Here is a 27,170-nt window from a genome sequence, read left to right on the forward strand (position 1 = left end):
AGGTGTGAAAGCACCCCACGGACCTACCGTCCCCCAGCTTTGCAAAGTCCTTGTTCAGCAGCTCCTCAGCTGTGAGCTTGGAGAAGTTGTCATCATCAAAGGGGTTCCACGTGGACACGTCGGGGGGGTTGTAGACATTCTGCTGAGAGGTCCTTGGCGAGCCCGAGGGCGTGGTGGAAGCAGATCTGGATGTGATCATCCCACACAAGAGCCATTAATCACCCATCTGAAATCCTCTGGCCAGCACTATCAGCTGGTCCAAGCTACTGCACTCTAATGACCTCCCAATTAAAGCATCCACTGTAAGTTACTGCAGTCGCATGCTCGGAAGCCTGGGAGCGCTCAGCCTCATCTGCTCCTCAGCTGGCTGAGCACCCTCATCTCAGGGGTTAAAACCAGCATCCCACTGGGAACAGCTCTCTGCAGTGCCCATGGGAAGGCTTCCTGCCTGTAGACAAGAAAAGTGGCCCAGAAAATACTCCTAGGGAATCAGAGCTCCATTAACGTTGGAGAAGATCTCTAAGACCATCATGTCCAACCTTCAGGAAGTGCTGATGTCAAGCAGTGAGAATGCAGTGCACACCAGGGCTACAGCTGAAATGACACTGCTTTTGTGAGCCAGAGAAGGCCCTGGTCACCAAAGCTTTTTGGGAGCACAAAGGACTGATGAGGACTTTGCGTCAGATTTTCCAGCACTTTCTGCCAAGCCCTAAACTGAGCTCTTGAAGGCAAAGACTCACTCGGACCTCAGAGTTTTGTGGCTACCTCCATTCAGAGCTTTGCATCAAACACCTCCCAGAGCCTGACACTGCCCTCCCTCCACGCCCCACACAGAGGCCCTGGGCACCTACTTGGACTTGTTGAGGCTGCCCCCCACCCTGGGCACTCACTTGGACTTGTTGAGGCTGCCCCCCACCCTGGGCACTCACTTGGACTTGTTGAGGCTGGCCTCGGCGGCCGCGGCCTGCAGCAGCTGGGTGGATTTGCTGGCGGGCACCCCGAACACGGCGCTGTGGGTGACGTCGCTGAGGATGCGGCGGTGCCCCGCGCGCTGCGCCTTGGGCGAGGACGGCGGGGTGAGCGAGCCCAGCTTCTGCCCCTGCGCGGGGGCCGTGCCCTGAGCCTTCTGCTGCTGCTGCCTCGCCTGTGCCTGCCAGGGGAGAAAAGCACAGCGTCCTTGGTTGGGAACAGCAGCCACGGGGAGAAAACAGCTCCTGCTGGAGGACCCAGCATTCGAGTCGTGGACTGGGGACAGTCCGGAGGGGAAAAAGCAGACAAGCAAAGGCATCGTGGCAGGGGGGATTTGCTGCTCTGCAGTATTTCTGCAGGATTAGTGCACAGGCAGAGACTCTCTCCCCTTTCTGTGGTGCAGCTCTGGAGGTAAAACCTCCATTAGGACTTGGCAAAGACTCGAAGCTGCTCAGGGGTAGAGAGGCTGAGATCCACAGCAGAACTCAGATCACAGAGCACAGGAGTCTTGTCACAGGAACACAGGGAGGGGGAGAAGGTGAAGGACAGCGCTGCCTGCAGGTAACGTGTGACTGAGGTCAAATGCCTAAAGGGGTGGAGGCCCTTTGTGCAGAAATTTTGAGCAAAAAACTTTCTCTTACGGGGAAGGAAACAAAAAGAAAGCAAGGACCACAGGAGCAACATTTGTCATTAAAATTTGGAGGAGAAAACCAGGCACATTTGGTTTAGGTGTGAGCCAAGACAGTCCAGCTACAAACCCTTTGGAAACTGCAAAAGGGTTTCCTCACGCTGATTTCATTTTTCCATTGCTTTAGTCTTCTATTACACTCACAAACCCATAAATACTTGAAATATGGTTTTGTAGTGATAAACAACAGCACCACTTGTGATTGTTTGATTTTTCACAATCTGTCTGTCAGGGAGGTATCGCTGCTGGATTTAAAACAGAAAAACTGGAATACAAGGAGCAGCAAGCTGTGCATGTTGCCTCCCCTGCCTGGGCACTGCCTCCCTGTTCCCAGGCCTTTTCCAACCAAGATGAAGGGCTTGGAAGGACCTAAGAGGGCAACAGGAGACAGTTACATGCCCAGTGTGGTGCTGAACCCCGGTGGGAGAAGGCAAACAATGGGGAGCTGTCATGCTTCTCCTCTGGCATTCCAGGCAAACTCGCTCACTGCAGAAAGGCAGTGACCTGCCTGCTCCCCATGCACCCAGCTCCTATGTAGGTCACTGCAGAACAGGACATTTGGTGCTGAGAGATAAAAGGGCAGCGCCGAAATTGCCACAGGAATGAAGGCAGAGCTTATTAAGCTGGAATCTCCCAACGTGAAAAGGTTTTGACAGGTCCTGGCCAGGTGTCTTCTGCTCAGAGACTCTGCTCTGCAGACAGCAGGCTTCACTATCATTTTTTAAATGAGCCAACCACTGTTTTTCCTTCCTGACTGCTGCAGGAGCAGAAACATGTCCAGATGTGTCCATTCTGATCAGCCTACCAGGGGAATAAGGCTCATTTTCAAGCTAGCTGATTTAATAAAATTAAGACTGTTCTTGTGCTAGCAAATCACAGCAAAGCTCTTGATTCAATGCTCCATTTGAGGCATTTCTGCTCTAAAAGGAACAGAGTAATAATGGGCATCACTCAAAACCTGTCTGCACAAACTGAAAATCTCCCAACTCCAACAAACTGACCTGCCCCAGGTCATTCACCAGAACAGGAACAAGTCCAGGAACACAACAGCTCCGAGCATATCCCCCACCCAAACCAGGGCTGGAAATGCAACAGCAGAGGGGGGATATGGCAGAGCCCTGAGACACCTCAGAGAGCAGAGCAAACAGCTGCCCCAGCACTGCTCAGTTCATGGATTTTCGAGTTTATCAGTCAAATGAACTCCTGAGGTCACTTCCAAGGAAACTGGAGAGGGGAGTTAACTGGCAGCTCACAAGCCAGCACACAAAGGGACCCTCAGTACCTTGCAATAATGGAATCATGGGATGGTGTGCGGTGGAAGGGATCTTAAAGGTCACCAAGTTCCACCCTGTGCCGTGGGCAGGGATGCCACTCGCCCCACCCAGCCCTGGACACTTCCAGGGTTGTCATCAGACACTGCCTGCTTTGCACACCTGCAGCCAGGTGCAGCACAAACACTGGCAGCCTCCTCCTGCCTGGTGCCCAGGATTACTCCTAGCACACAACCAGAGTTAGGGACACCCCTCTGAGCTCCCAGAGCCAGGGAAGAGCAGATGGGACTGCACAGCAATGGAAGCAAGAGGCACAGCTTCCTCCCACAGCCTTGCAGAGCACTTTGGCCCTCTGGCACAGCTCCCTGCCCCTCCCTGGGGGCAGCTGCCTGTTCCTCTGCACACGGACATATTTTCCATCAAGTAAAGAGCATTTATTTTAGGTGCACATTCAGATGATTAGTACAGTGGATGATAGATTTATTTATTTTTAGATACAGTGCTTTCAAAAGTGTCCTTTGAAAAGTCTTCTTCCCCCTGCATTTATTAGAAAGTTAACCCAGTGCTGGGAACAACCAGGAAGCTGTTTGTGCCTTTCCCTGAGCATCAGACAAAAGTTTTCCAAACAAGCAGCAACATAAAGTAGTTCTGGTGCCTGATGCCCATCCTGGTGTTTAAAGTCCAAATAATGTTTCAGAGAGTTTCTCCCCTGTCTTCTATGGCAACGTGACAGAGGATGGAGAGAAGCTGCATTAAGCAGCTACTTAGATCTCCTCATCTGCTTTCTACTCATCCATTACTCATCTGCTTTCTATGGACCCAGAGCACAATTCCAGAGTCCAGCATCCTGCTGGAATGAGAAACCCAAACAACTGCACATCTCTGAGGCAGCAAGGTCAGTGCCGACATCTGTGACTCAGTAGTAACTGAGTTATTACTAATCAGGCCCCAGAACCACGGAATTGTTTGGGTTGGAAAAGGCCTCTAAGATCATCAAGTCCAAACATTTCTCCAGATCTACCAATGCCACCACCATCCATGTCCCCAAGTGCCACATCCAGATATCTGTTAAATCCCCCAGGAATGGGGACTCCACCGCTGCCCTGGACAGCTGTGCCAGGGCTGGACAACCCTTTGGGTGAAGAAATTTTCCTAAGATCCGACCCCAACCTCCCCTGGCATCTGTGATCTGGGCTCTGTGGCTCTGAAAGGCCAGCTGAGGAGTCCCCAGCACACAGGAGCTGGCAGAGGAGCATTTGCCAGCAGCCCAAGTGCCAGTGCCCCATCCCTTCCCCCACGGCCTCACCCCCTGCTCCTGTGGCTGCGCCGGTGCGGCCGCGCTGGGCTGGGCCTGGGGCTGCGCCTGCGGCTGCTGCTTCTGCTGAGCTGCTGCTGCTGCTGCTGTGGTCTTCTGCTGCATGGCTGCCTGCTGGGCCATCAGCTGCTGCTGCTGCTGGTAGTAGTTCTGCATCAGCTGCTGCTGCGCGGGTGCTCCTTGCTGCATCACTGGGAACTGGGAAACAACCGCTGGGTGAGAGGTTTGAGGTGTGGTGGACGTAGACCATCATCTTGCTAGCGGACTGGGGACACACTGGAAACGCCTAAAAGCTGCACCCATTCCCCCCAAAAGCACAGGAAGCTTGCCACAAACACAAAGCTCCAGCCTCGCAGACGGGGATGTGATGAACCCGCCGCACACACCCACCTGCTGTGCCTGCATCATCTGCTGCTGCTGCTGCTGGAAGTAGGCAGCCTGCTGCTGCTGCTGCTGCTGCTGCTGCTGCTGCAGGAGCTGCTGCTTCAGGAAAAGCTGCTGCTGATGCTGAGGGGTGGCCTGGGGCTGTGTTGAGGGGACCTGGGGCTGTGCCTGGGGTGCCGCTGCTGGTTTGGCCGGGGGCTGGGCTGGAGGCTGCTGGGGGGCTGCTTTTGGCTGGGGGGTGCTGGCAGGGAGCGAGGGCTGGGCACTGCCCAGGGCAGCCGGGCCTGCAACTGGGAGAAGAACCCAAACCCAATGTTAGGTCAGTGCCCTGAGGCACACAGGGTGCAGGGACCACACAGACACGTCACTCACCCTGTGGCTGAATGGCTGCCTGGGCTGTGGCTCTCTTCCTGGGCGTCAAGGCTGGCTGGATGGGCAGAATTCCAGGGTTGGGCTGGGTCTGTCCTGCTTTAGGTCTCTGGCGGGGTGCTATGGACGTTTCTGTCGTAGGGATGGGGTCTGTGAGCCTGTTAAGGAAGGAGAAGAAGGAAGGACAGTGAGCACAGCCTGGGAATTGGGCAGCTGGTGCACAGAACACACAGCAGGATTAAACACTCACACACACTTCAGCTGTGTGTGACTGACAAAGGTGAAACGCTCATGAGCACCCAGACACACCAAGCACAGTAAAACCTCCTGGATGCATTCACAACAATTAATCCAACACTGTCGTTCTGACTTCTCTGCCAATCGTGGCATCTTCTCCTGGTGGACAGCTGGGACTTGTCAAAACCACTCAACTTATATTCAACTATTTCTTACAACATATTGCTTGAATCCACTCAGACTTCTGAATGAGCACATGAGGGACACAAATCAGCTCATGAGCAGCTGGTACCTTTGGGCAGAGTTGTCTAAATTGCCATCTTTAGATGTACTTTAACTTTGGTACACTCCAGAATCAGGTCATTGAACTCTTCTGATCTCTGCTCAATGTTTACTGAGCTCCAAAAATGCACAGCAAGAGAGAGGAGCAGCCACCCCCCCAGCCTTCTGTGAGCACCGTGGTTTGTAGATACCAAACTGCTCCTGATAACTAACGAACCTGATACCAGATTGTTTCTGGTAGCTGACAAACCTGACTAATGGGAGAGTAACCGTGCTCAGTTATGAACACAAGGACAGACTCCTGGGACTGCCAGACAGGGCACATCCCACTTCAGACCAGGTTTGTCCAGCAGAACTAAGAAATCTCAATTACAGAGCCACAAGCAGAGCAAGCAGCAGCAATAGAAAACCCACAGCACTACAGTGGGTCAGGCAATTGGGCTTTTGTGTTTTCCCCACTGAAATGACAGGACTCCTGCAGAAATCACAGCAGTTTTGTGCAGTACCCACAGGGTCAGGTCATGGTGTGCCGAGGGTCAGACCCTGCTGCAGTTTCTCAGCAGATTCCTGTTCTCTGGGCTGATCCCAGGCCCACTGCAGCAGCTGCAGTTTCTCTCCTGACTCTGCTCTCAGGTACTCCCATGCTCCTGATGGACACACTGGATTCATCCAAGTGCCAGAACTCCGAGTGCTGCTCTCAGGCAGAGCCTTTGGGATGAAGAGCTGCTGAGTCCTGCTGAGCAGCGCCCAAATCCCACCTCCCTGCAGACAAACTCCCCCACTGTCTGCATCTGCTGCCTTTCAGATCCACGAGCTCAGGGCTATTCCTGGCACTGGAGAAACCCCAGGACTGCAGTGTTTGTCCCCATTTGGCAACTCACGTCCCCAGGGAAGCAGCTAAATACACCTTTGCTAATGAACAGCAGAGACAACAGGCAACAAAAGAGGGCAGTGAAAAGCAGGTGGGCTTACCTGGCCTTTGGCTGACTCTTCTTTGCAGCAGCTTCACTTGCTTTAACTGGGTCTGGGAGTTTCGCAGGGATTGGAGAGTTCTGCAGATCCCAAAACCAACCAATTTAGTATTTTGAGGGCAGAAAACCGAGTCAGAAATAATGTGCAAAAACATCACAATAAAACAGCGAGACCTGAGGATTCCCAAAGCCATTATTCCGCATGCTGGACACATAACAAACACCTCAAAGTTCATGTCATGGGGAGACATAGCTTGGAAGGGTCTTTACAAAGGAAGAAAAGAGGGCTCAGCTTTTTGACCATTGAACATGGAACATGAACACAAAGCTCCACAGCACAACCTGGGCATTTTTAAAAGACAAGCAGGGGACAGTAGAGACAAAACTTACTAATGATGCTATAAAAACACATGAATAATAATACCCAAACTATCTCTTATTCATAAAGACCATAAATAAGCACCTGAACATGTGGAAAAAACCCTAAGTTTCTATTTACGTAGAAACAACAAAATAAAACGTCTGTCACAGGCGTCCATAACAACATAAGAAAATAATTGTCAGCTCTATTTTTCAGCTGAAGTCTCTAAAGACACACTAAGAAGGGGCAGATGGTTGTGTAAGGTCTGATGCAGCTCAAATGCCAAGTCCCAGCCAACAGACCCAGAACTGTTGCGTTTAAACCCAAGTGCAGGCCAAATTACACATGCTATGATGAGCATGCCTGGAAATCAAATTGGTTTCCCAAGCATGGCCTAATTTTCCATGTTCACATGCACAAGATCTCCTGGTTGGCCTCACACTGGTGACTGGGTGAGGAGGTAAATCAGAGACAAACAGAAGTAAGTACCATGAGAAACCCTGATTCCTGACCCAAAGAATCCAAACCAAACTGTGCTGTTACAAACGAACAAGAAAACCCTCCTAATTACAGAACTGGGCAACAACCAACCGAAATGAGCCAAATGCTCAATATTCAGCAACTGCCTCCCCAGCCCCTCCCAGAGCCCCCTGAGGCCACTCCTGTGTGCTCACCTGGACATTCTGCACCGGGCAGTCCTTCTTGGCCAGTTTGAATGCAAAGTAGGAGACCTGATAAATGTCAGGTCTCTTATCGGGGTCTGGCTCAAGCATATACCCTTGAAGAGACAGAGATGCTGAGATCAGAGCAGCAGGACACACGGATGCAGGGCAGCCAGCTGTGGCAGCACATCAGACTTGATACAACAAAGGACTTATTTGTGCTAAGGGTGGGGAAGCCCTGGCACAGGGTGCCCAGAGAAGCTGTGGCTGCCCCTGGATCCCTGGAAGTGTCCAGGGCCAGGCTGGACAGGGCTTGGAGCACCCTGGGACAGTGGGAGGTGTCCCTGCCCATGGCAGGGGTGGCACTGGATGGGCTTTAAGGTCCCTTGCAATTCCACAACTCTACATTTGGTACAACCAGGTGCTAACAGGGTGTCCTGTCTCCTTCAAAGCACATGGTCAGTGCAGGCTCAGCAGGGCTGGGCTGACCATGGGCTCAGCTAGGAACAGGGCAGGACAGTCAGGATGGACCAGGACATATTTTCCAACAGAGCTGTGACCTGCAGCTGCTACCGAAGGCTCTGGGGCAAGGAGGGGAAATGCTGCCTGGTCAGGGAATAGCCTGGGGTGGGACTGGGCCCCTCCAAGTGAAGCCACAGGAAAAGGGCTTGATCCAGCCCCAGTGTGTCAGCAGGGCAGGAAGACAGGGCAGCCACAGGCACCACTGTAGATACCCCCACATCAGCAAAGAAAATACCAGCCTGCTCTGCAAACACATCCAACTCTGTGTGAGTCAAGACTGTGGCTAGGAAAAGAAAAAAAAATCAAAAGCTTTGCTGGAAACAAGAGAGCTGCCCCAGCTTTGCCAAGAGTAGTGCATTGTACACTTAATTACACATTCACTCTAGTCAGTGGGATATTTATAAATCATTTCAGTTCTGTTTCCCAGTTCACAGAAGATGAATTCTTATCACTAGCCTAAGTCACTGTGGTCTTTTCAGTTCCTTATCCAAACAGATTTATTACTGCAGAAATACGTTTCTGCATAAATAGGCTTATTGTGCAAGTTTCTGTAGGACTCAAACCAAACGGTTGTCTGTGTTCCTGCCTTTCCACAGAGCTCACTCCAGCCTGGCCAAACAGAAATCTCTTTGTCATGACTGTCTCTCCAAGAGTGATCTCCTAAGCTACCAAAAAGATCACTTTAACCACCTCTGTGTGCAAGCAAGCCTCTGAAAAGGAGAGAAAAACTGATGTTTTTACTGTAGGGGCAGGGGATGTAAGACCAAAACCCCTGTGCTGTTTTGGGCCTGTCCGTCGGTCACAGCACCGCCAGACACTCACGGATGAGGCAGTGCATGTCCTGGGAGTGCCGGGAATTGTCTGGAATGGTGAAGTTGCCATCACAAATGGCCACCTGGCTCTCCCCGAAGGGCAGGGTGAAGTAGCACAGCTTGTACAGCAAACAGCCCAGGGCCTGCAGAGAGAGAACAGGGCAAGGATTCACCAAACTGAGGCAAGCAGGGCACGGCAGGGAGCAGGAGGTCTGCACCAACGCCCTGTGAGGGACCTGAGACAGGCACAGCTGCAGGGGAAGATGAACACATGCAGAGCTCTCCCTCGTTAGGCTGAGCCACTGATGCGGGGGATTGTTCATCATCGCGCTCCCCACGGCTCCGTGGAGCGCGACCCTTGGTGCCATCGAACAGGCAGAGCCCTTCTGCCACACGCTGGGAGGAAAGAGCAAAGGAACAGCACAAATAAATGGCAACCATCATCGTTAATACATCCATTCTCACAAAGAGAAACCCAAACTGTTTCTAAGATTAAGTTCAAACAACCTTTCAACTGCTATAAATAAATGCCAGGAAAGTACAGCTCATTCTGCAGGCTGCCAGGTTCTACCACCCTTGCCTCTACTGCCACGCTGCTTTTGGCAGCAAGAACCACCACCTATTGCAAAAGAAAACAGTTTTTGCACAAAGGACTAATTATGAAACACTGCCCCGATCTCAGAGGGGGGAGCAGGAAACATTTCCTAATCCTAAGAAACTCATCATCAGCTCATCCCTTTTGTCACAGGGTTTCACAATGAAATTGCACTCTGGTTTAAAATAACCTTGATAAGATTTAAGAGAAAGGGAGGTTGCCAGCAGGACAAGCACTGGAACAGGCCTGGAAGCTGAGGCCCCACTTTGCTCACCACCACACACTGCTCCAAGTGTCACTGGAACAGAATTCCTGCCACACCAGGAAGAGCAGAGCCTTTGGATCTCCCCCTTTCCACACTATCACAGGAAGGAGTGCAAATCCTGGTTCTCCTCTGGCTGCCTTTGAGGCCCTGTCCTTTCCCACCGTCACAGCTCCACTCCCCTCTCCACTCCCTCCAGGCCAGCAACCCTGCACAGTGCAGGGCTGATCCTACAGACCCCAGTGAAACCCGCTCCCACAGGAGCTGCTGCTTCCCCGGGGCCAGCCAAGCTCGCTGAGGACACGAGACTCTCTCAGCAGATGTCACACCAGCAATTCTCCCTCTTGTAGATGCAGAACTATTGGAGATACATCAAAACTCTCTTTTTCTGCTTCTGCCATGTTACTTCCTAGCTCAGGGCTCCAAAAAACACAAAACAAGCTCCCAATTAGCATTTTAAACGCTTTTAAACACGTGCTGCATTGCCAGTGCACTCCGAACAGCACAGACTCTTTCGCACCTCTGTCCCACCCAGAGGAGCCTTTCCCCCTTGATCAGGTTAGCCAGGCCTGGATTCTATCACAGCTGGATTTTGTTCTCACCATGAAGAGCATAGCAGGATTGCCCCATCATCAGAAACAGTGCAGAAGTTTGGCCTTTGGCCAATTTGGCAACTCAGCCCTGTGTTACACAGGATCAGCACACTGCTGCTGCTGGGGGCAGGGCCATTTTCTCAGGTTTCTACCCAATTCTGACCAGAACTTTGATTTCACACACTAACTAAGCCCAGGCACAATGAGCCACAATATCCTGAATTTTCTGGTTTAACTCTTTAAGATATGAAATCACATTTTCCTTCTTCAGCCCTGGAGTTTCATCTATCTCTAAATGCAAACCACACAGGAGGAGTACACACTTCTTCTCCACCAGCCTCCCTGCTCAGCAGGAACTCATCAGACATCATCAGAGGAGCTCTTCATTCAGAAACTGTCCAGGCTCTTAGAAAACGAGGGCAGCCCCGTCTCCCTGCCATGGCAATGGCAGCAGCCTGGCTGGAGGATGCCCAGTGGTTCCCATACGTACCCATATGTCTGCTTTTGTAGTGATGAGTTTGCCACTGTATAGGTTGACCATCTCTGGTGCTCTGTAGGATAACGTCGTGTACCTGCAGGGGAAGGTGGATCAGGGAGTTCAAAAGGGGTGTATCAGGTATGTCATATTCCCAAATAATTCAAAATTCACTCTTTCCCTATTCATTTTAGGGAAAGGGATGCTAAAGATATCTGTCGGAAAAATCTTCTAACAGCATCACCTGCTACACACCTCAAACAATAAAACATCCCTCAAACTGCCCTGGGAAGCCAAAATAGTAATCACAGTACTTTCTAAAGCACAGAATTCACCACAAAACTGTACAGTCATTTTAAGAACCAGAACAGAAACATTCAAGGATTCAAAGCATTAACAAGGTCAGTAATCAAATGTCCTCTGCAGTGCCCTCACTGCAGGGCTGTGGCCAACTGTATTACAGAGACTGTAACTGGATATGTGGCTCCTAAAAAGCAGATTTCCACTCCTGCTCAGAGCCACTGTAAGCAAGGGAAGGGTCCCTGTGTGCCTCAAACTACAGCAAGAATCTGCCTCACCCTAACAACAACCAGAAAAGCTGGAAACTGCTCCACAGATTAGGAGGCTCTTCTGACAAGATTTCCTATCAGCAGGTCTGTCATTTCTGCCTGCTGCTTACCCTGACCACAGGAGAGCTTTGCCAAAGGCAAAGGTTTTGTAGGCTTAAGTGTACAAATAGGGCATTCCAAGGGGACTGCAAAGCTGGACTAGGAGCACTCTGAAAACCCCAGTCAAACAAATCTAGGAAATCCAGGCAGGTATAGCTGAATCACAACAAGGAGAGGCATCTGCATACATTTCTAACTAGCCAGAAAGTTGTTATTAACAGGAGTGGCAAGTTTGCAGCAGTGATGTTAAAACTAAAGCAAGGCCAAGGCCCTGGGGTGTGCTCCACGCCTGATCCAGGCCACCGAACTGCAGGTGAACCCCCCTTCCCAAAAAGCACCAAGGGGCACCAGAGATGCTGCCACGGCAGCTGGCAGTGCATGGGGCAGGAGGAGGAGCTGGGTTAAACCCCCCCAGGACCTGACACTTCCCATGCAGAGCGGGGATCAGCCCCAGCCAGGGCCCGGATCCGCGGGGAGCGGGAGCTCAGGGCGGATGGGACTGTGCCATCCCTGTCTGGAGCTCAGAGAAGCCAAGACAGATGAAGGACAGAGACAGCCCGACCCTGCACAGGACAGAACAGGTCACTGCCTCGCCGAGGTGGGGCTGCTTCTCTGCATTAATCTCACTCTTCCAGGTCCAAAGCAATTACATCAAGCTCAATTTATTGTTTCACCTTCCCCCGGGCACTCATTCACCTGCAGCAGACACTGCCATGCAGCACAGCCAATCTGCTGCAACAAGCTGAGCAAAATTAATCCCAGCACAAGAAAAATTACCCTTCACATATACAAACTGCAGCTGAGTGTAAAAGGCAAAGCACACTTACTTCTTGATCTCCTCCTCGACCGCATTCACCCCTTCTGTCTGAGGGTTCTGGAATTTGTTAGTAGCACTTCCAAAGTCACACAGGACGTAGTGGCCACGGTCATGCAGCAGGATGTTTTCAACCTGGGAGCATCACAGACAGACACAGAACCACTCAGACAAAAAAAATATTGAGGGTTTGGTTCTTTTTTCAGATGAGTCAAGGTTTTAAGTGCCTGAAGACATATCAGACACATCTGACACTAAAGCCTAATGTGACAGCAAAGAAAACAGGCATCAAAACTCTGTCACATCTCCTAAAATAGAAGTCAAATCATGGAAGCACAGTTGTAACACTGCCTTCCATCCTGCCACCCCTCCCTTCTCCTCCTGCAAGCACATTTCTCTGCCTTCTGTAAGACGTCAGGACAAGAACTGTGTCCCAGTGCCTTTGGAGCTCAACCTTCCTGAGCTACTGTGCCCCTGGTCTGGCATCTGAACTGGGGACAGGAAATCCAAGCTGTCCCACCTTTACAAAGGGCTGTAACTCCTCACTGTCTGTGGGGCAGAGGGGAGGCAAACAAATAACACACACACTTCCATACTTTAGGAAATTAAAACACATCTCCAGGTCTTTGCCTGCATTTTACCTGTCCCTGAGGGTCTCACTCAAAACAAACCTCAGCTCATGCTCACTCTTATTTGCTTGTTCTCAGAGTCTGCAGTCCCTAAACAGGGGCTGTAGCAGCAGAGGCTCCCCCAGACTGCTGAGAAGACCCCTTTCTTTCAAATATTATTTGGTACCTTGAATCGGGCAACAGAAACAAATGCTGAAACAAACACCTGGGACAGCTGAAACAAAGAGAAGCAGCAGAAACCTTCTCCTCAACAGTCACAACTGTGCATTAACAAAAAATCTACCTTGCACCCAACCTAAGAAAATTGCCTGTTTCAACACTGACTTAAAAAGTGTAAGACCCTGTGTTCAGATCTTTGCTTTGGCAGAGCATCCCTTGTTCCAACTCCTCATCTGTGCAGCAGCATTAACAGCATGTTCTCTCGAGGGAACACACAATTCTTCATGTCTTTATCTTCAATCAGTGTCAAACGCTCAGATGCAACAACGAGATCAAACATACTGCTCATACAGTTCAAAATAAAAAAAATCACCACGTAAGTGTTTGCTAACAGAACCCTTTGGAAGCAGAGCTCCCCATCGAGGATGGTCTTTACAAGAAGGAAAGAAAAAGAAGGAGTCAGCATTTTAAGCACCAGAAAATGCAGCCGAATTAGAGCAGCTGAGGGGGAGAATGTTGGCTTGAAACCAAGGGTTAAACATCCCCCCTTCCCCCTCTGCCATCCATCTGCTTTGAATAAAGCACTGCACACAGATGTTCTTCCCCAGCAGATCAACACTGGCAGTGTTATTCCCTGCTCCCTGCAAATACTCCTCCAGCATTTCCCCAAGAGTCCTCCCACGTTATCTGGCTGAGAAGTCTGAGGTGATTTTTCACTGAAACACCCTGTAAGGTTTGTTAAACATCAGCACAGGACTATCCAACAACCAGGTTTGAGCAGCAAATGCCAGGAGAAGGAAAAAATAAAGACAGCAAAAGAATTACTACTACCCACTGCCAGGCCAGAGAAAAGTGTCTTTAAAAGGAGTATGGAGGTGTCTTCTGGTCAAACACTCAGAAAACTGCACTCCAGCTTCCAGCACGGCTGAGCACTGGTAACTCTGGCTGCAGCCTTTGACACACCCAGCACGGTCAGATTTAGACCCCAAACAAAAGACCTGAAAGGAGATGATCAGTTGTCTGAAGTTTTGCTGGTTACAGAGTGTAGTTAGCATCAGTCTTTCCAAAATAAATGCTGCTTTGCTAGAACAGAACCAAAGTAATAAAAACCACTGCAGAGTAATAAAAATCACTGTGCTGGGCAGGGATGAGGGCAGAGGTTTTCTTTAGCTGACGGATTCAATACCTGTGACCCTCTCCTGAGAGCAACGGCTTCAAGACCAGTGTTCCTGAGCTCAGGTAGTGATCTGGGAGGGATGTGTGACCAGGGCACACTTCCTGGCTGCTTTGCAGCACTGCCAGGTCTCTTCAGAGATGTTTCCACTTCCCTTTCTCCCCTGGCACCGCTCGCTGTTCACCTTTGAAAGCCGATGCAGTGTTTGATGGCACAGAGTGAGATCCACGCAGCGCTGACTGATTTTGGCACAGGCACACTCCTGCCATGGCCAGCACGAGGGTGTACCATGAGTGAGGGGACTGAACAATTTCACACATCACACTCGACAGGTCCCTCCTAACAAATTCAAGGCTCGTTGGTGGCGTCAGGGCAAGACTCGGCATTGCAAAGAGAGATGGAAGGCAGTGAGATGACAACAGCACAGTGGGACTGTCTGATCACAGCAGGGCTACACTGTGAGGGCTCCTGCTGGAATAAAAGCAGGAGAAACTACATCCTCATCCTGAGAGGACAACTTCTGGGCAATGCAGAAAGTAGGGAAAGGAAGGAAGAGGTTTGGATCAACAGCATCCTCTGGGTTGACTGACACAGTTTTTGGGTGTGTTCTGCTGTGTGTCTGCTACAGAAAAAATCATCCTCTCGTCTGCCATCCAGTCACCTGCTCCTGCAACCAGGTGGGTTCAGACCAGCAGAAGCACCACGCACAGAAATGGGAGACCTCTCCCTGCAGAAATCAAAGCTGGTCCTAAGACCGTGCTTTGAACAACACGAGCTATGGGATGTGAGACTGGAAAGACAAGGCTCAACATGGAACAAACCATGCAAACAACTGCCACCAGGTGTGGGGTAGTTGTGTAAATGTTAGCATCAGCCCTAGGCAGATTTTTCCCTCCCTAAAGCCTGCTCCTCTGGGGTCTGACAGGTTTAGTTCTTATACAGATCCCAACTTAGCAGCAGAGACTTCCCAACCACATGGTAACAGACTGCCATAAGGTTTGGCCATTTGTTCTCTGCTGTGAAAAGGCCCAGCCCAAAGATACAGGAATTGTTCTTATTCAGAGAGGAGCAAAAAAACAAACTCCCCAGGGACTGTCCTGCAGCAGCAATGGCCTTTGAACCCTGAGGGTGAGGAAAATACCTGCAAGAACAAGCACAGGCAACCACTCAAAGCAGACCTACTGCCAGCAGGCTGCCTCTGCCCCACAGGGTCCAGGCTGGGGCAGAGGCAGCGCATGAGGGCCTTCCTCATTTTTAGGAAAAAGCAGCATCAATATACACCTGGTTTGTGGCAACCAAAGCACACGAAACGAAACATCACAGCCTGTACTGCACAGCGGGCAGTGACATAGCACCTGAATCAACCACCAGCCCAGGAGGGGTCACCTGAACACACCCAGGGGTGACACAGGATCTGTTTGTGGTCCTTACTCGCAGTGCCACGTCCCCTTCTGCCTACAGACACGCTGGGTAAAGGTGCTGCTGTCCCCAGCTGCTGGTCACTTCCCACCAGCTGGGGACTGTGCCAACGGGAGGCTGTTCTGCTTCAGGCAAAGCCTCTGGGTTAATTCAAAATCAGAGCCAGAGGCCACTGAAACTCCTCTCCAGCTGCACTTGTCTGAAAGGGCTGAAAGCTCATTCACAGCCTCCCTTCTGCTGGCAGAGCTCTCCGGGCAGGAACCTCCAGCACCAGAGCAACATCAAAGAGCTGGAAGGCAAAAAAGGCCTCCAAGCCCCAGGCAGCTGCCTGCAAAGTCAACATCTGCCCCCTCTTCAGCAGGGTTACAGTCACCCCAAGAAAACACCTACACATGTCCCTTCTCACACCCAGAACTTGTACAAAACTTCTCTGGCCCTTAATCTCTCCTGGCTTTGCAACTCCCCCTCGACAATATTACATTTTAACACGAAGTCAAAATATATATAAATATTAATTCTATGTTAGTACTTAGACCCCCAGAGGTCGCCATGACAGAAACAATACACTACTCAAGCAGAAAACTTCTCCAACTTCTCCAAAGAGCCAACTCTGACTCTGGGCACAGCTTACCAAGAGTCAGGCCTTGCAAAACCTCCCCTGACCTAAGCAGGCAACAGTGGGCTGGACACCAGCCCCAACAGCCCATTTCAGCTGCAACCCAGGGCAGAAAGTAACACTCCAGATCAACTCACTAATCCAGCACAGACGTCCCAGATTTATTCCCCTGCAACACACTGAGTTCATTCTTTATCAGACCCCACAGGGATTCACCAAAAAGGTAAGGGCAGGGGTTAATGTCAGCTGGGGAGGTTCCTGTTCCTCATCCTCTCACCCCAGTTTTCCTGACTTATACAAACTCCTGCAAACTGCCCACGGACTTCACAGCTTTAAATCCAGGACTCAGACTGGTAAGAAATCACCCATTTCCCCCAGAAAGAGACACAGGAGTTGTTTCTGTATCCAAACCAACTGAGCAGTGGCATCACTGTCATTTCAAACATGCCAGAGCACACCAAACCCTGAGGATTTTTTCCCTGCTCTACCTTGCTCTCCTTGGTACACGTGGCATCTTCAGTCCCTGTAAAACAATGGCCAGTGGCACAAACAAACATCTGTGAGGGCTCTGAAAATAGAACCTGCCCCACAAAGCACATCTGAATTTCAAATGCACACAGCAGCCTCCTTGGCTGAATGTTTCATTCCGGCACTTTACGAGCTCGTGGAGAGCAAAGGGAACATCTTTTTGTTTGCTTGATTACAGGCGTGGGATTTTTCCCAAGCCATCCCTGCTGGCCCAGCTCTGTTCCCAACGAAGCACACAGAGTTTTACAACACACTTTCATGGTCAGAGCTCCAGAGGCCACTTCCAAAAGCTCCTAAGGATTCCTGCCCCAAGGCCAACACTTCTCGAGGGCTCCTTTTAATCTGGGTCCAGGAAACAACATCACAGCACACTTTTTGTGAGCTACCTTCAATAAGCAGTGCTTCAGGTCACTGTGAATAATTCATCAGGTACATTCTGGCACGTGTGCAAGCCAGAATTATTCACAAACATTTGTGTTTAAGTAGATCTATAGATGGCAAACATATGGTAAGCAGCACTGAGAGGCTCATTTCTTTTTTTATCTTCCAGCAGAGAGGTGTGTTTATGCCCACTTTCCCTCACTACTAGCAAGAGAAGCACAGCACTGGGGCGTGGGCAGCTGGCAGACACAGCGAGGAGGATGCAGCCTCACTGCTGCACCCCTGGAGCCAGAGCTCACCTTCAGATCCCTGTGGATGATGGGAGTCTTGCACTGGTGCAGCCTGGCCACGGCCTCGCAGGTGTCGCAGAAGATCTGCAGGACCTCGCTCTCGGTGAAGCCGGTCTGCAGGCGCTGGTTCATCAGGTTCACCACCTGCCCCCCTGGCAGGGACAGAATCACAACAGGGACAGTGAGCTCTGGCCATCCCAAACCCCAGCACACACAGAGTGAGCTCTGGCCATCCCAAACCCCAGCACACACAGAGTGAGCTCTGGCCATCCCAAACCCCAGCACACACAGAGTGAGCTCTGGCCATCCCAAACCCCAGCACACACACACAAGTAAGCTCTGGCCTCCCCAAACCCAGTCCCCCCACCATCCCTGGTCCTGGGCTGCTCCTCAAACTGGGGCTCCACAGTCAGCGCACGAAGAGTTCAAAATAAATTCACAACAAACCTTCCCAGGAGGCTGTTTACGATGTGATCACTCAGTTTGTTTCATTCCCCTGCATCCCAGGGGTTTGCAGAATCTGTGGGCAGGTGTTACAGCTCACCTGGGCTCTGAGCAAACCTTCACACCAGCTCCCACAGCCCACCTTGCCCTGGCTGTGTCAGCACTCAAGTCATTCTAACTAAGCCATGTAATTTTCTGGTTTTTTCTTCCAAATAGGACTTATTATTCCTCTAGTCAGACAGAAAAGGCTGAATTTGGGGCACCCACAGTCCACAGATCAGTCTGCCACATGTAAGCAAGAGGAGGGAGGAAGGGAGACCCTCAGAAAACCCACACATGAAGTGGCTTGGCTAAAGCTGTTGACTGGCAAAGAAATTCAGAATCCATCTGTAACAAGGGAAACTCTGCAAAAACAAAAGCAAGTTTTCATGAACAAGCCCTGAATTTGTCTCAGCTTTGAGGTTTTGTTGCTGTCAAGGCCTTTCCCAAACAATCCAGAGGTTCTTTTCTCCTCTAAACACCCTAGACAGACAGAGAAAAACTCCTTTCTGAAGCTCTGGTGAAGCAGTACTGTATCATTCCACATCACAAGTGCTGGAAAACTTTCATGGTAGGAAAGAAAAGCTCAGTTTAATGAATACTACAGCTGTGAACATTTTACACTCAAAATGAATGCAGTTCTGCACACAAAGACACTGATTTGGTTTGGAAACTGCTGGCCACAAAAGGGAAGTAACAAGGGAAAATCAGCGTGTAACAACCATTGCAGTGGGAATGCTGCAGACAGCGGCCGGCGTGTGCTCAGCACAGCATCTGGCAAGAGCCACGTGAGAAATGCCACCCTGCAGCTCTCCTCCTTTCAGATGGAAGGAAAACGCCTTAGAAAGATGGATTTTACTTCATTGGCCCAAAATTTGGGTACTGCAGCTGGGGGGGTGCATGTGAACAACTCAGGTTTGTACCTCCACAGCGGGCTCTGCACATGGAGCTGAGCAGGGACATAGCAGCACTGCCAGGCCTAGAGCTTACAACAGGTCTTGTCATGTTTAGGTTTAAGCTTAAAGAGAGCTTATGAAGTGATTCCTTCAGCAAAACTACACACAAAGTTCTTCCTTTCACCAGCAAACAAACCCAGTGCAAGGCAGTCAAGATTCCTGCATCAAAGCAAAGCAGCAAAGAGGACACGGCAGAGCAGAAACCTGCACTGGGCACATTTACACACATCTACATGTCCTTGCTACATTTGACCCCAAAGCCAGACAGGCCCAAAAATACCGATTTCCATCAGCTGCCACCATCCAAACCAGCCACAGGCTCCTGAAGTCACCTGGCCAAAACATTACTTTTGCTGAACACTCTTCCTGCAAGAGGCATTTGAGCCCAGCACATGCGTCATGTTCCAAACACCACATCCCAGCCACAAAGATCAAAGCTTTGGGACAGCTAGAAGAGCCTGTCTGGCTACAGACAGCCAAGCAAAAAGGTCAGAGGTAAGAGGAATGCCTCTTGGCTTCCCATTATCCATTTCATGCTTCTTCCAGAATAATCCTAAGACAGGCTGTGGATCAAAGCTTGCAATGAGACTAAAGTGAAGAAAAATTACATTCCTGGCAGTTTTAGAGGAGCCACTTCTTGTGTGGACCATTCTACAAACAGCAAGATGTATCTTAGGGTCCTCCTTCACAACAGAGGGGATCCAGGACCATCCTGGGCAGCAGCCAAGATGGTACCAATCCCATTAGCAGAGTCAACACAGTCTCACGGGTCATCCACTTCTCCACCCTCAGTCCTGGCTTTGCTTAGCTCAGAACAGCTTCCTGGCAGCTTAGGAACAGCTCTTCTTTCGAAAGGAAGATGATGTGCAAGTTCCCTGTAAGCACAGAGGGACAAACCCCCCCATGACCAACACGCCAGGCCCCCACTCACCCCGGCAGAAGTCCATGAGGATCAGCACTTCCCACACGTCCCCGCTGCTGACGGAGTTGATACTGGAGTCGATGTACCCCACAATGTTCTTGTGGCCAGACAGATCCCGCTGCAAGACAGACAAAGTCACACCATGGAGCAGCCACGTAGAGCGAGCAGCGTTTTCACCTGGCTCCTCCACACCGCACAAGCTTCTGTCACTTGGGATTAATCGTCCTGCAGAGCTTGAGCAAACCTCAGGTCTGTCCCTACCTGTTTTCCTTCCAGAAGGATCTGAGACAAAACAGCAGAGGAACAGCCAACCTGATGAACTAACTTAACTTGCTCAGGACTGGTCCAGATTTTGGGACATTCCCTGAGGTGGCCCAGGCCAGGCCCTGGGAACTGCTGGGAGCTACACGAGGGGAGAACAGGGCAATGGTGGTGGTGGCCACGCAGGACTTGTTGGCCTTACTTGCCTCATCTCCTTCCAACTCTTCTGCTGACAAAACATATCTCAAATCTTCACATGCTCAAAAAAACCCACTAAAACAACAAAATAAACTTTAACCTTGCTTTTAGAAGTGCTTTAAGTAACTCAACGGATTAAAGCCCAAGTTCTCACATCAACAACTTACCACAGAATCACAGACTGGCGTGGCTTGGAAGGGACCCTAGAGATCATCAAGTTCCAAGCCTCTGCCATGGAGATGCATGCTAAACTGCAGGGAAAAATTGCTTCTTTGGGACTGCCAGCTTCACACACACTCCCAGCTGTGACAGCCAGCCCAGTCTGATGCTCGGCTTCACCAGTAAAGAAATCAAGGTTCTGCTGTAACACCGTGGGGCTGCAAAAACTGCAGTTAAGTGTAAAATAATTCCTTCTTGCAGAAAGGTTGGGAAAGAAGTAAACATTTCCTTTTAGGGATGCACTGGTTCTTCAGGACACAGACAAGTGCCTGGGATAAGATCCAGCCCAGGAGCAAGCAGCCCTGCCAGGTGAGAAGGACCCTCCTCACCCTCACTTTCCAAAGATGTGAAGACAAGAGAAAGCAGCAAGTGAAACCCAAGTAAACAAGCTTTGTGAGCACAGCTAAACCTTTGATGTGAGATCTAATCTCACCTTTTCCCACATAGCCACAGGGATGCCAAACCAAGCCCAAAGCTTCCTTGCACTATCACAAACTACTGCAGTTCACTTTAAAGGTATTAATCTAATTAAAAGCTACTTCAAAAATTACACCCAGAATTGCTACAGGTAGGAGTTTCTGATATGAAGATCATCTACCCCAAACCTGTACCTCGTGCGGTAAATTCACAAAAGGAGGATTTTGCATTTCCTTCCCCACCTCTAAACGCTCATCAGTATCTTGGAATACAACTTCAAAAGTGGCACCTCCCATGTTTACCATGCTGCAAACAAGATTAGGCAAATCTATTTGGATCATCTCCGTTTTGTCTTTGTTTACAGAAGCTAAGTTTAAAACAGCTATTAAAAATAGCTATCCCATCATATAAATCCTTGTGCCCAATAATCTAGAGAAACATCCCAGAGCTTATTACAAATACTTTACATTTCAAAAGCCCTGGCAGCAACTACCCCACAAATACTGTTTTAATCTACCAACCTCACTGATGCAGAGATAACCTTCATCCCGACCCAAAGGATTAGAAGATGTTGTGATATAGATTTATCTCAGGATGGAGGTGTGCCATTCATGCACTGATTTCAGTTCAGAGATATCAGAATCATCAGCCTCTTCTGATCAAGTTTAAAAGGCTGAAGACTTGGGCTCTCAACTGAAAATTGACAGACTCTGAATTCCAACACCCCCAGCCATGCTCACCCCTTCAGCCCTTCCTTTGCTCATTAAACCATGCAGTTCACCCCTCATTTTCCTGAAATTCCCTGGGTTTTTTTTCAGGTACCAGGTTTTCCTTGTCCACTGGAACTATTTACTTTTGAAACAGTTCAGTACTAGATTTTCACAACTCCAGGGGTTAGGTCTTTCCACACAAAAGCCATTTTTGCTAGGAAAATGCAGTTTGTGACCTGATGCCAGAGTTCACAAGCAGAAGGTGACCAGGCTCCCACCCCACTGCATTCCAGTCTTCCAGGGGCCCCAGCACAGAGCAGTCACTCACCATGATCTGGATCTCTCTCTTGCAGACCTGCAGGTCGTACTCGTTATTGACGTACATCCTTTTCAGGGCACACTTCACCCCATTGCTCGTCCTCACCAGGAACACAATTGCAAAGCCACCTATGGAAGACACAAAATCACCTGTTCATTAACAAGAAACCTCTTGCTCTTTGCTCCCAACCCTGTCCCTGCCAGGGGAGCACAGCAGGAAGAGGGAGGGCACTGAGCAGCTCCCACCACTCCATGGTGGGAATGCTCCTTCCCGTGCTCATGTCCAGAGCTTCCAGCTCTGCCTGGATCTCTAGGAACTAAAAAGGATCCAAGGGGGTAATCTTCAACTAATGGCAGTGAAGTTAACACTTAACATCTCCATAAAACAAGCAATTACACCAGTCCCTGGTCCTGCCAGACAGTCCCTCATTGCTCCGTTAATTCCCATTATGAAGAAGAAAGCTGAAGGACAGCAATGCTGCCTTGGACAGAAATCAGAGCTACACATCACACACTGAACCACCAAAGGCCTAAACTTAAAAGGCTCTGCAACTTTGAAGCATCTAAGTTACATTACAAAGCTGATTTGTGCAAGAAGCAGAAGAAACATCTCCCACATGCGGTTTGATGTTAATGCTTTTAAATCGGGACAGAAGAACAAGGGGAAAAACCCACAATTCTGTGGTCATTGCTATTAGTAAAGTCAGGACTCCCAGGATAAATTACTTGTTTCAGATGAAAGCCTTTCATCTCTGTCAGCTCTCCATCCAAATACAAAGGTTTACATTTGTAGTCCTGGCAGAAATAGGAAGCTGATGGAGGATGGAGGGATAGAGGCATCAAAAGCTTCACACCTGGCTCCGGAGATCAGAATGAATTTGGGCCGAGTGGCACAGATCCAAGAAGCCAGAAGTGCTGCACACTGGTAAAAAGGGAGGCACAATGACACTGCTGATGCCACAACCCAACAGCACTTCATCTGTTCTCCGGCACCTTACACTGCACTAAATACTTCTTTTATGTTCAAGGACTCGTAAAGGCTCAGCTCACAAGTGAGTTACGTGTCTTCAGAAGTCCCACGACAAGGAGAGCAGCAGTTACACACAGAAGTCAAGCCACATCCCAAAGAATTCTCCTTTTCCAAGTCTGAGCCCTTTAGGGAATCCCATTCTTCACAGGCTGCCAGAGACCACCAGATCACCGCCACACACAGCTCCACTGGACACGTTTGTGCCTCGTGGTTACCCAGCTCTTGCACGGGTTGCCCCCATTGCGTGACAAGTGACAAACAAAGCCACACTTGGGTAAAATTTATGGTTAAAATAGGTGGCATATGACAAGAAAAGAATGAAAAAGAGCAAAGAACCAGACAACACTGCTGTGTTGAACGTACAACTCTCCCTGTTTCTTATCAATGGCTTTTATGACGTAACAGCCCCTCTTCCACACCGACACAGGAGTTACACATGCAGGTAACACACCTGCCAGCACGGGAACTGCTCGGCAGGAATCTCTCTCAGCAGGCAAACCCTCAGTTTTACACAGCACAGTTCACCACAGGAACTAGAGCAGGGTTTTCGAGGAAGCCCCACTGACTTTTAGAAGCAGCCCCAGAGATGTAGCAGAAAGATGCAATAGAAAGAAGAAGCAAAACAAACAAACAAACACCCACTCCTCCCCCCTTCCCAAAAAAAGCATGAAGACTTCAATAAAGGTCTTGAAAGAGATACCCAGGCTGCAAAATGGACATTCAAATTCAGGAAACTGGGACATGGCCCTGGGATGCAGCACATCACAGCTGCTCGAACCCCCTCGCAGCTCTGGAGGAGTCTCTGTGCACAGTGCTCGATTCAGACCCAAAAATAACCCTGACTCTCTCCCCAAAGCTGCTTCAAGTTGAGGATCTCAAATTACAAGTCATTTTTAAGAGTTTCTGAACCCACAGCAGTAGCCTTATTGTTCTCCCCAGCCACATTTGTCTCGTTTTTGGAGAACAAATCCGCACATCCCGCTGTGAATCTTTAGCCCAAAGGGTGGCTGTGCAAAAGAGGAACACAGCACTGCACTGATTTTTCTTCCCCCTCTTATAACCCACAATGGAGCCAGGAAGAAATAAGGGACTATAACCAACACAATTTTCCCAAACCCTACTTTCCTAACAGTCTATGTTTTTCAGAATTATTGGAGAGATCAGGCTTGGACTTCTTTTTTTTTAATTTATGTACAATACTTCCATGGATCTCAGAAAAATACCAGAGAAAACATTAAACAAGAAAAAAACAGAAACCAAACAAAACCCCAAAGGGTTGGTTTTTCAAAGTTTATTACAGTCTCAGCCATCCTCAAAACTTTTTGGTAATCACAGAACACTTGGGTTTCCCTTCCTCCCCCCAAAATGAGCAGTCACCCACAAGAAGCCCCCGCTCCATTCCAGGGGCTCAGTTCCCTTTCCCAGCTCTGGCCAGGCCAGCAGGATACGGGATCTCTGTTTACAGTGCTGTGCTCAGCAGAAAGAAACATGAGCTGAGCAGCAAAATAGATCAATTAAACTTTTTTTAAAAAAAAAAAAAAAGCAGCTCCACTAACCCTCAAGAACCTCCTCCCAAATCTTTGCTTCAGCTGAGTGGGACTGGAGCCTCTTCAGACCAACTGCTAATGCCTTGTTAGCACAGGTCCCTTCCCTCCACCAGGATCCTGGGCTAATTAACAAAGTCACCTCCAGAGCACCCTCGTTAGAATATGCACATCATGCACAAGCCAACTGGCACAGAAAACTACAGTCTGTGCAAGGGAGAACACAGATAAAGCATCCCGAGAGCTCAGAGGAAAGAGATGTTCATAATATTAAAAAATAATAATAGAAATCGAGCTAATGGGTTTTGATACAGGACTCAAACATCAACACAGACTTGTGGCCCGGAGCATCTTTCAAATGCAGCAGTGAGACAAAAATACATCAGGTGAAGCCACATCCAAGGAAGAGGAACCTGTGACATCTGCACTTACAGAAGCCACAGTAAAATTACACCTCGTATCCTTTTCTCCCTCACCTTTGACTCCTGCAACTTCAGCTGAAAACACCTCACATAAAGAAGATGTGCAAAACTGTTGAATTTATTTTGTCTGCAAATAAACCCACCAATGTGGTTACTTTATTATTAAGCTCCCACTGACTGCAGATTAAAGCACGACAATTTTGCTACATGTAAAAGCAGCACGGCTCCCTCCGGAGAAAATGAGGATTGGTTCCATCAGGGAAAACACAGCAATTTTTACACAGCAATCTAGAGGAAGTGACTGTGCCATCAGAGAAGCAAAATTTGATGACCCACACCCATCTGAGAGTTTTACTTTCTATACAACTCCTATTTCAGCTGGTCCAACTGCCTCAATCAAAGCAGAGCACAGCATTCCTTCCCAGGCTTTGACTGTACCCAGGATTCAGTCCAGAAAGGCACAACACAATGAAGAACTTCTAACTGCCCACTTCACATTTAAATCAGCAGGTGTGAAAAATACCACCCGAATTTTAATTTATCTGCATTTATTACACCTTCCACTGCTAATTGGCTTTAGTACTCCTAGTCTGGCACAGAGAATGGGACTGCAAACAGGAAAACAGCAGGAAGAGAAGGGAAAGGGAAGAAGCACAAAGGACAGCAGCTTCTTGCTGCACTCTTTGTATGTCTAGAGCCCTCTGTGTGTAAGATTCAAGTCCATCAGCAGGACACGCAGGTCAGTTTTAAGATGACTAAAAACCTTCCCCTCCAACCTGGCCTCCGAAGGAAGCACAGACAGGGCAGAGAAATCAGGCCATCGACTTTCACACAAATTTGCAGGAATGGGGCTTGGGCACATCCACAGGCTGGAGCAAATTGGAGCTACAGCAGGAATCCTGCTCCTTCCAGGAGGGTTGGGGCTGCAGGTCCTCCCAGGCCAAGGTTAGAGCTGTAGGTACATCTGCTTACGGGCTTCTTGTGCCACAACCTCTGTTAGACACTTTTATATATGTATAAAAATCAAAATAAATTCGATAGATATTTTTAATTTGTATGTGTTATTTATATTTATTTATGTTTATATATACGTCTGTAGATAGGTAGATAGACAGTGGCAGGGATGCCTGGCACTCCGTACCCAGAGCTGGGGAGATTTCCTGTCAAGTTCCTGCGCACAAGAGACGAGTCTGGGAGCTTTGGCCCATCCTTCACCTCCCAGATGCCCAAAATGTTTATTTACCGACTGCTCATGAACTGCACAAAGATAAAGAAAATGGCCACAAACTGTCGCATTGCAGAAAAGGCGCAGCATTGTAAGGCTGGGGGGCAGGTGCATACACGGGTTATTGGCCAATACACTCGAAGCATTTGAAGTACTTGAAATCTTTTTACTGGCAACTGTAGCCATCAAATTCACACCACAAAGCAGTTCAGAAGGACCCGCGCTCCTCAGGCCCCTCAGAAGCAGCACTGTTTGTAGAGCAGCCAGCAAACACAGCTCAGGTGTGACAGCAGAGGGGCAGCAGGACCCACCAGATGGCTGAGAGTGTCCCTTGGCAGCACCAGCCAGCCCACAACAGCCCAGGGAGGGACCGAGCTACCCAGCACCTGGACTGCAGCCAGCACTGCTTAACCAAGACTTTCTGATGGATTTAAGAGCTGCCCTTCACCCAGCACACAGCATTTCCAGCAGAAATGGGGCCGTTCCCAGAAGCTGGTGTGTGTCTCCCATGGGTTGCAGGGTGACGATGGCTGCAGCCCTGCCTGGCCACTGCCCACTCCACACACAGGCTTTGCCCAGACAAGCCACCCATCTGAACTCTGTTTTTCACAGTCAGCCTCATACCCTTACCTTATCTTTTAACTGCTGACAGCTGGTTAACCCTTCCTCCTTGCCCACTGCACATCTACACCACCACCACCTCCTCAGCCTCAAGGGCTTTCAGCTTCCAGAGCTCCAGACCACAACCAATTTCTCCCTCATTATTCCAGTCCAACCCCCAACTTGGCTAAATCTGGGTAAAGTTGAAAGGAAACAGATCAAAGACAAATTTACAAGCAATTATGATGAAGCCCTGCCAGATGCACATTACAGGACCATTTACTTCTATTCTCAGAGAACAGCAAGACAACAGCCAGGCACTGCCAGCTCCAATGTAAAAGATGATCATCTCAGGATCTGTGCAGCTCCCAGCAGCCAAGGTCAGCTCAGGAGCCTGTGCTACACGTGGCCAGGGAGGG

General features: G+C 49.5%; 1 protein-coding gene across 1 annotated transcript in view; it reads right to left on the reverse strand.

The window, feature by feature from the left end:
* Positions 1-27,170, reverse strand: part of AAK1 (AP2 associated kinase 1) — a 78,191-nt gene that overhangs the window by 31,242 nt on the left and 19,779 nt on the right. Inside the window, exons 3-15 of the mRNA XM_039564332.1 lie at positions 21,941-22,059; positions 19,817-19,925; positions 17,456-17,598; positions 12,264-12,385; positions 10,784-10,865; positions 8,854-8,986; positions 7,522-7,625; positions 6,488-6,567; positions 5,000-5,154; positions 4,634-4,917; positions 4,235-4,441; positions 930-1,150; positions 28-185 (exon numbers count right to left, since the gene is read on the reverse strand). Coding sequence (XP_039420266.1) covers positions 28-185; positions 930-1,150; positions 4,235-4,441; positions 4,634-4,917; positions 5,000-5,154; positions 6,488-6,567; positions 7,522-7,625; positions 8,854-8,986; positions 10,784-10,865; positions 12,264-12,385; positions 17,456-17,598; positions 19,817-19,925; positions 21,941-22,059 — 1,917 coding nt within the window. The remainder of the gene's footprint in view (positions 1-27; positions 186-929; positions 1,151-4,234; positions 4,442-4,633; positions 4,918-4,999; positions 5,155-6,487; positions 6,568-7,521; positions 7,626-8,853; positions 8,987-10,783; positions 10,866-12,263; positions 12,386-17,455; positions 17,599-19,816; positions 19,926-21,940; positions 22,060-27,170) is intronic.

This window comes from Corvus cornix, chromosome 22 (assembly GCF_000738735.6).
Source record: "Corvus cornix cornix isolate S_Up_H32 chromosome 22, ASM73873v5, whole genome shotgun sequence".
Lineage (NCBI taxonomy): Eukaryota > Metazoa > Chordata > Aves > Passeriformes > Corvidae > Corvus > Corvus cornix.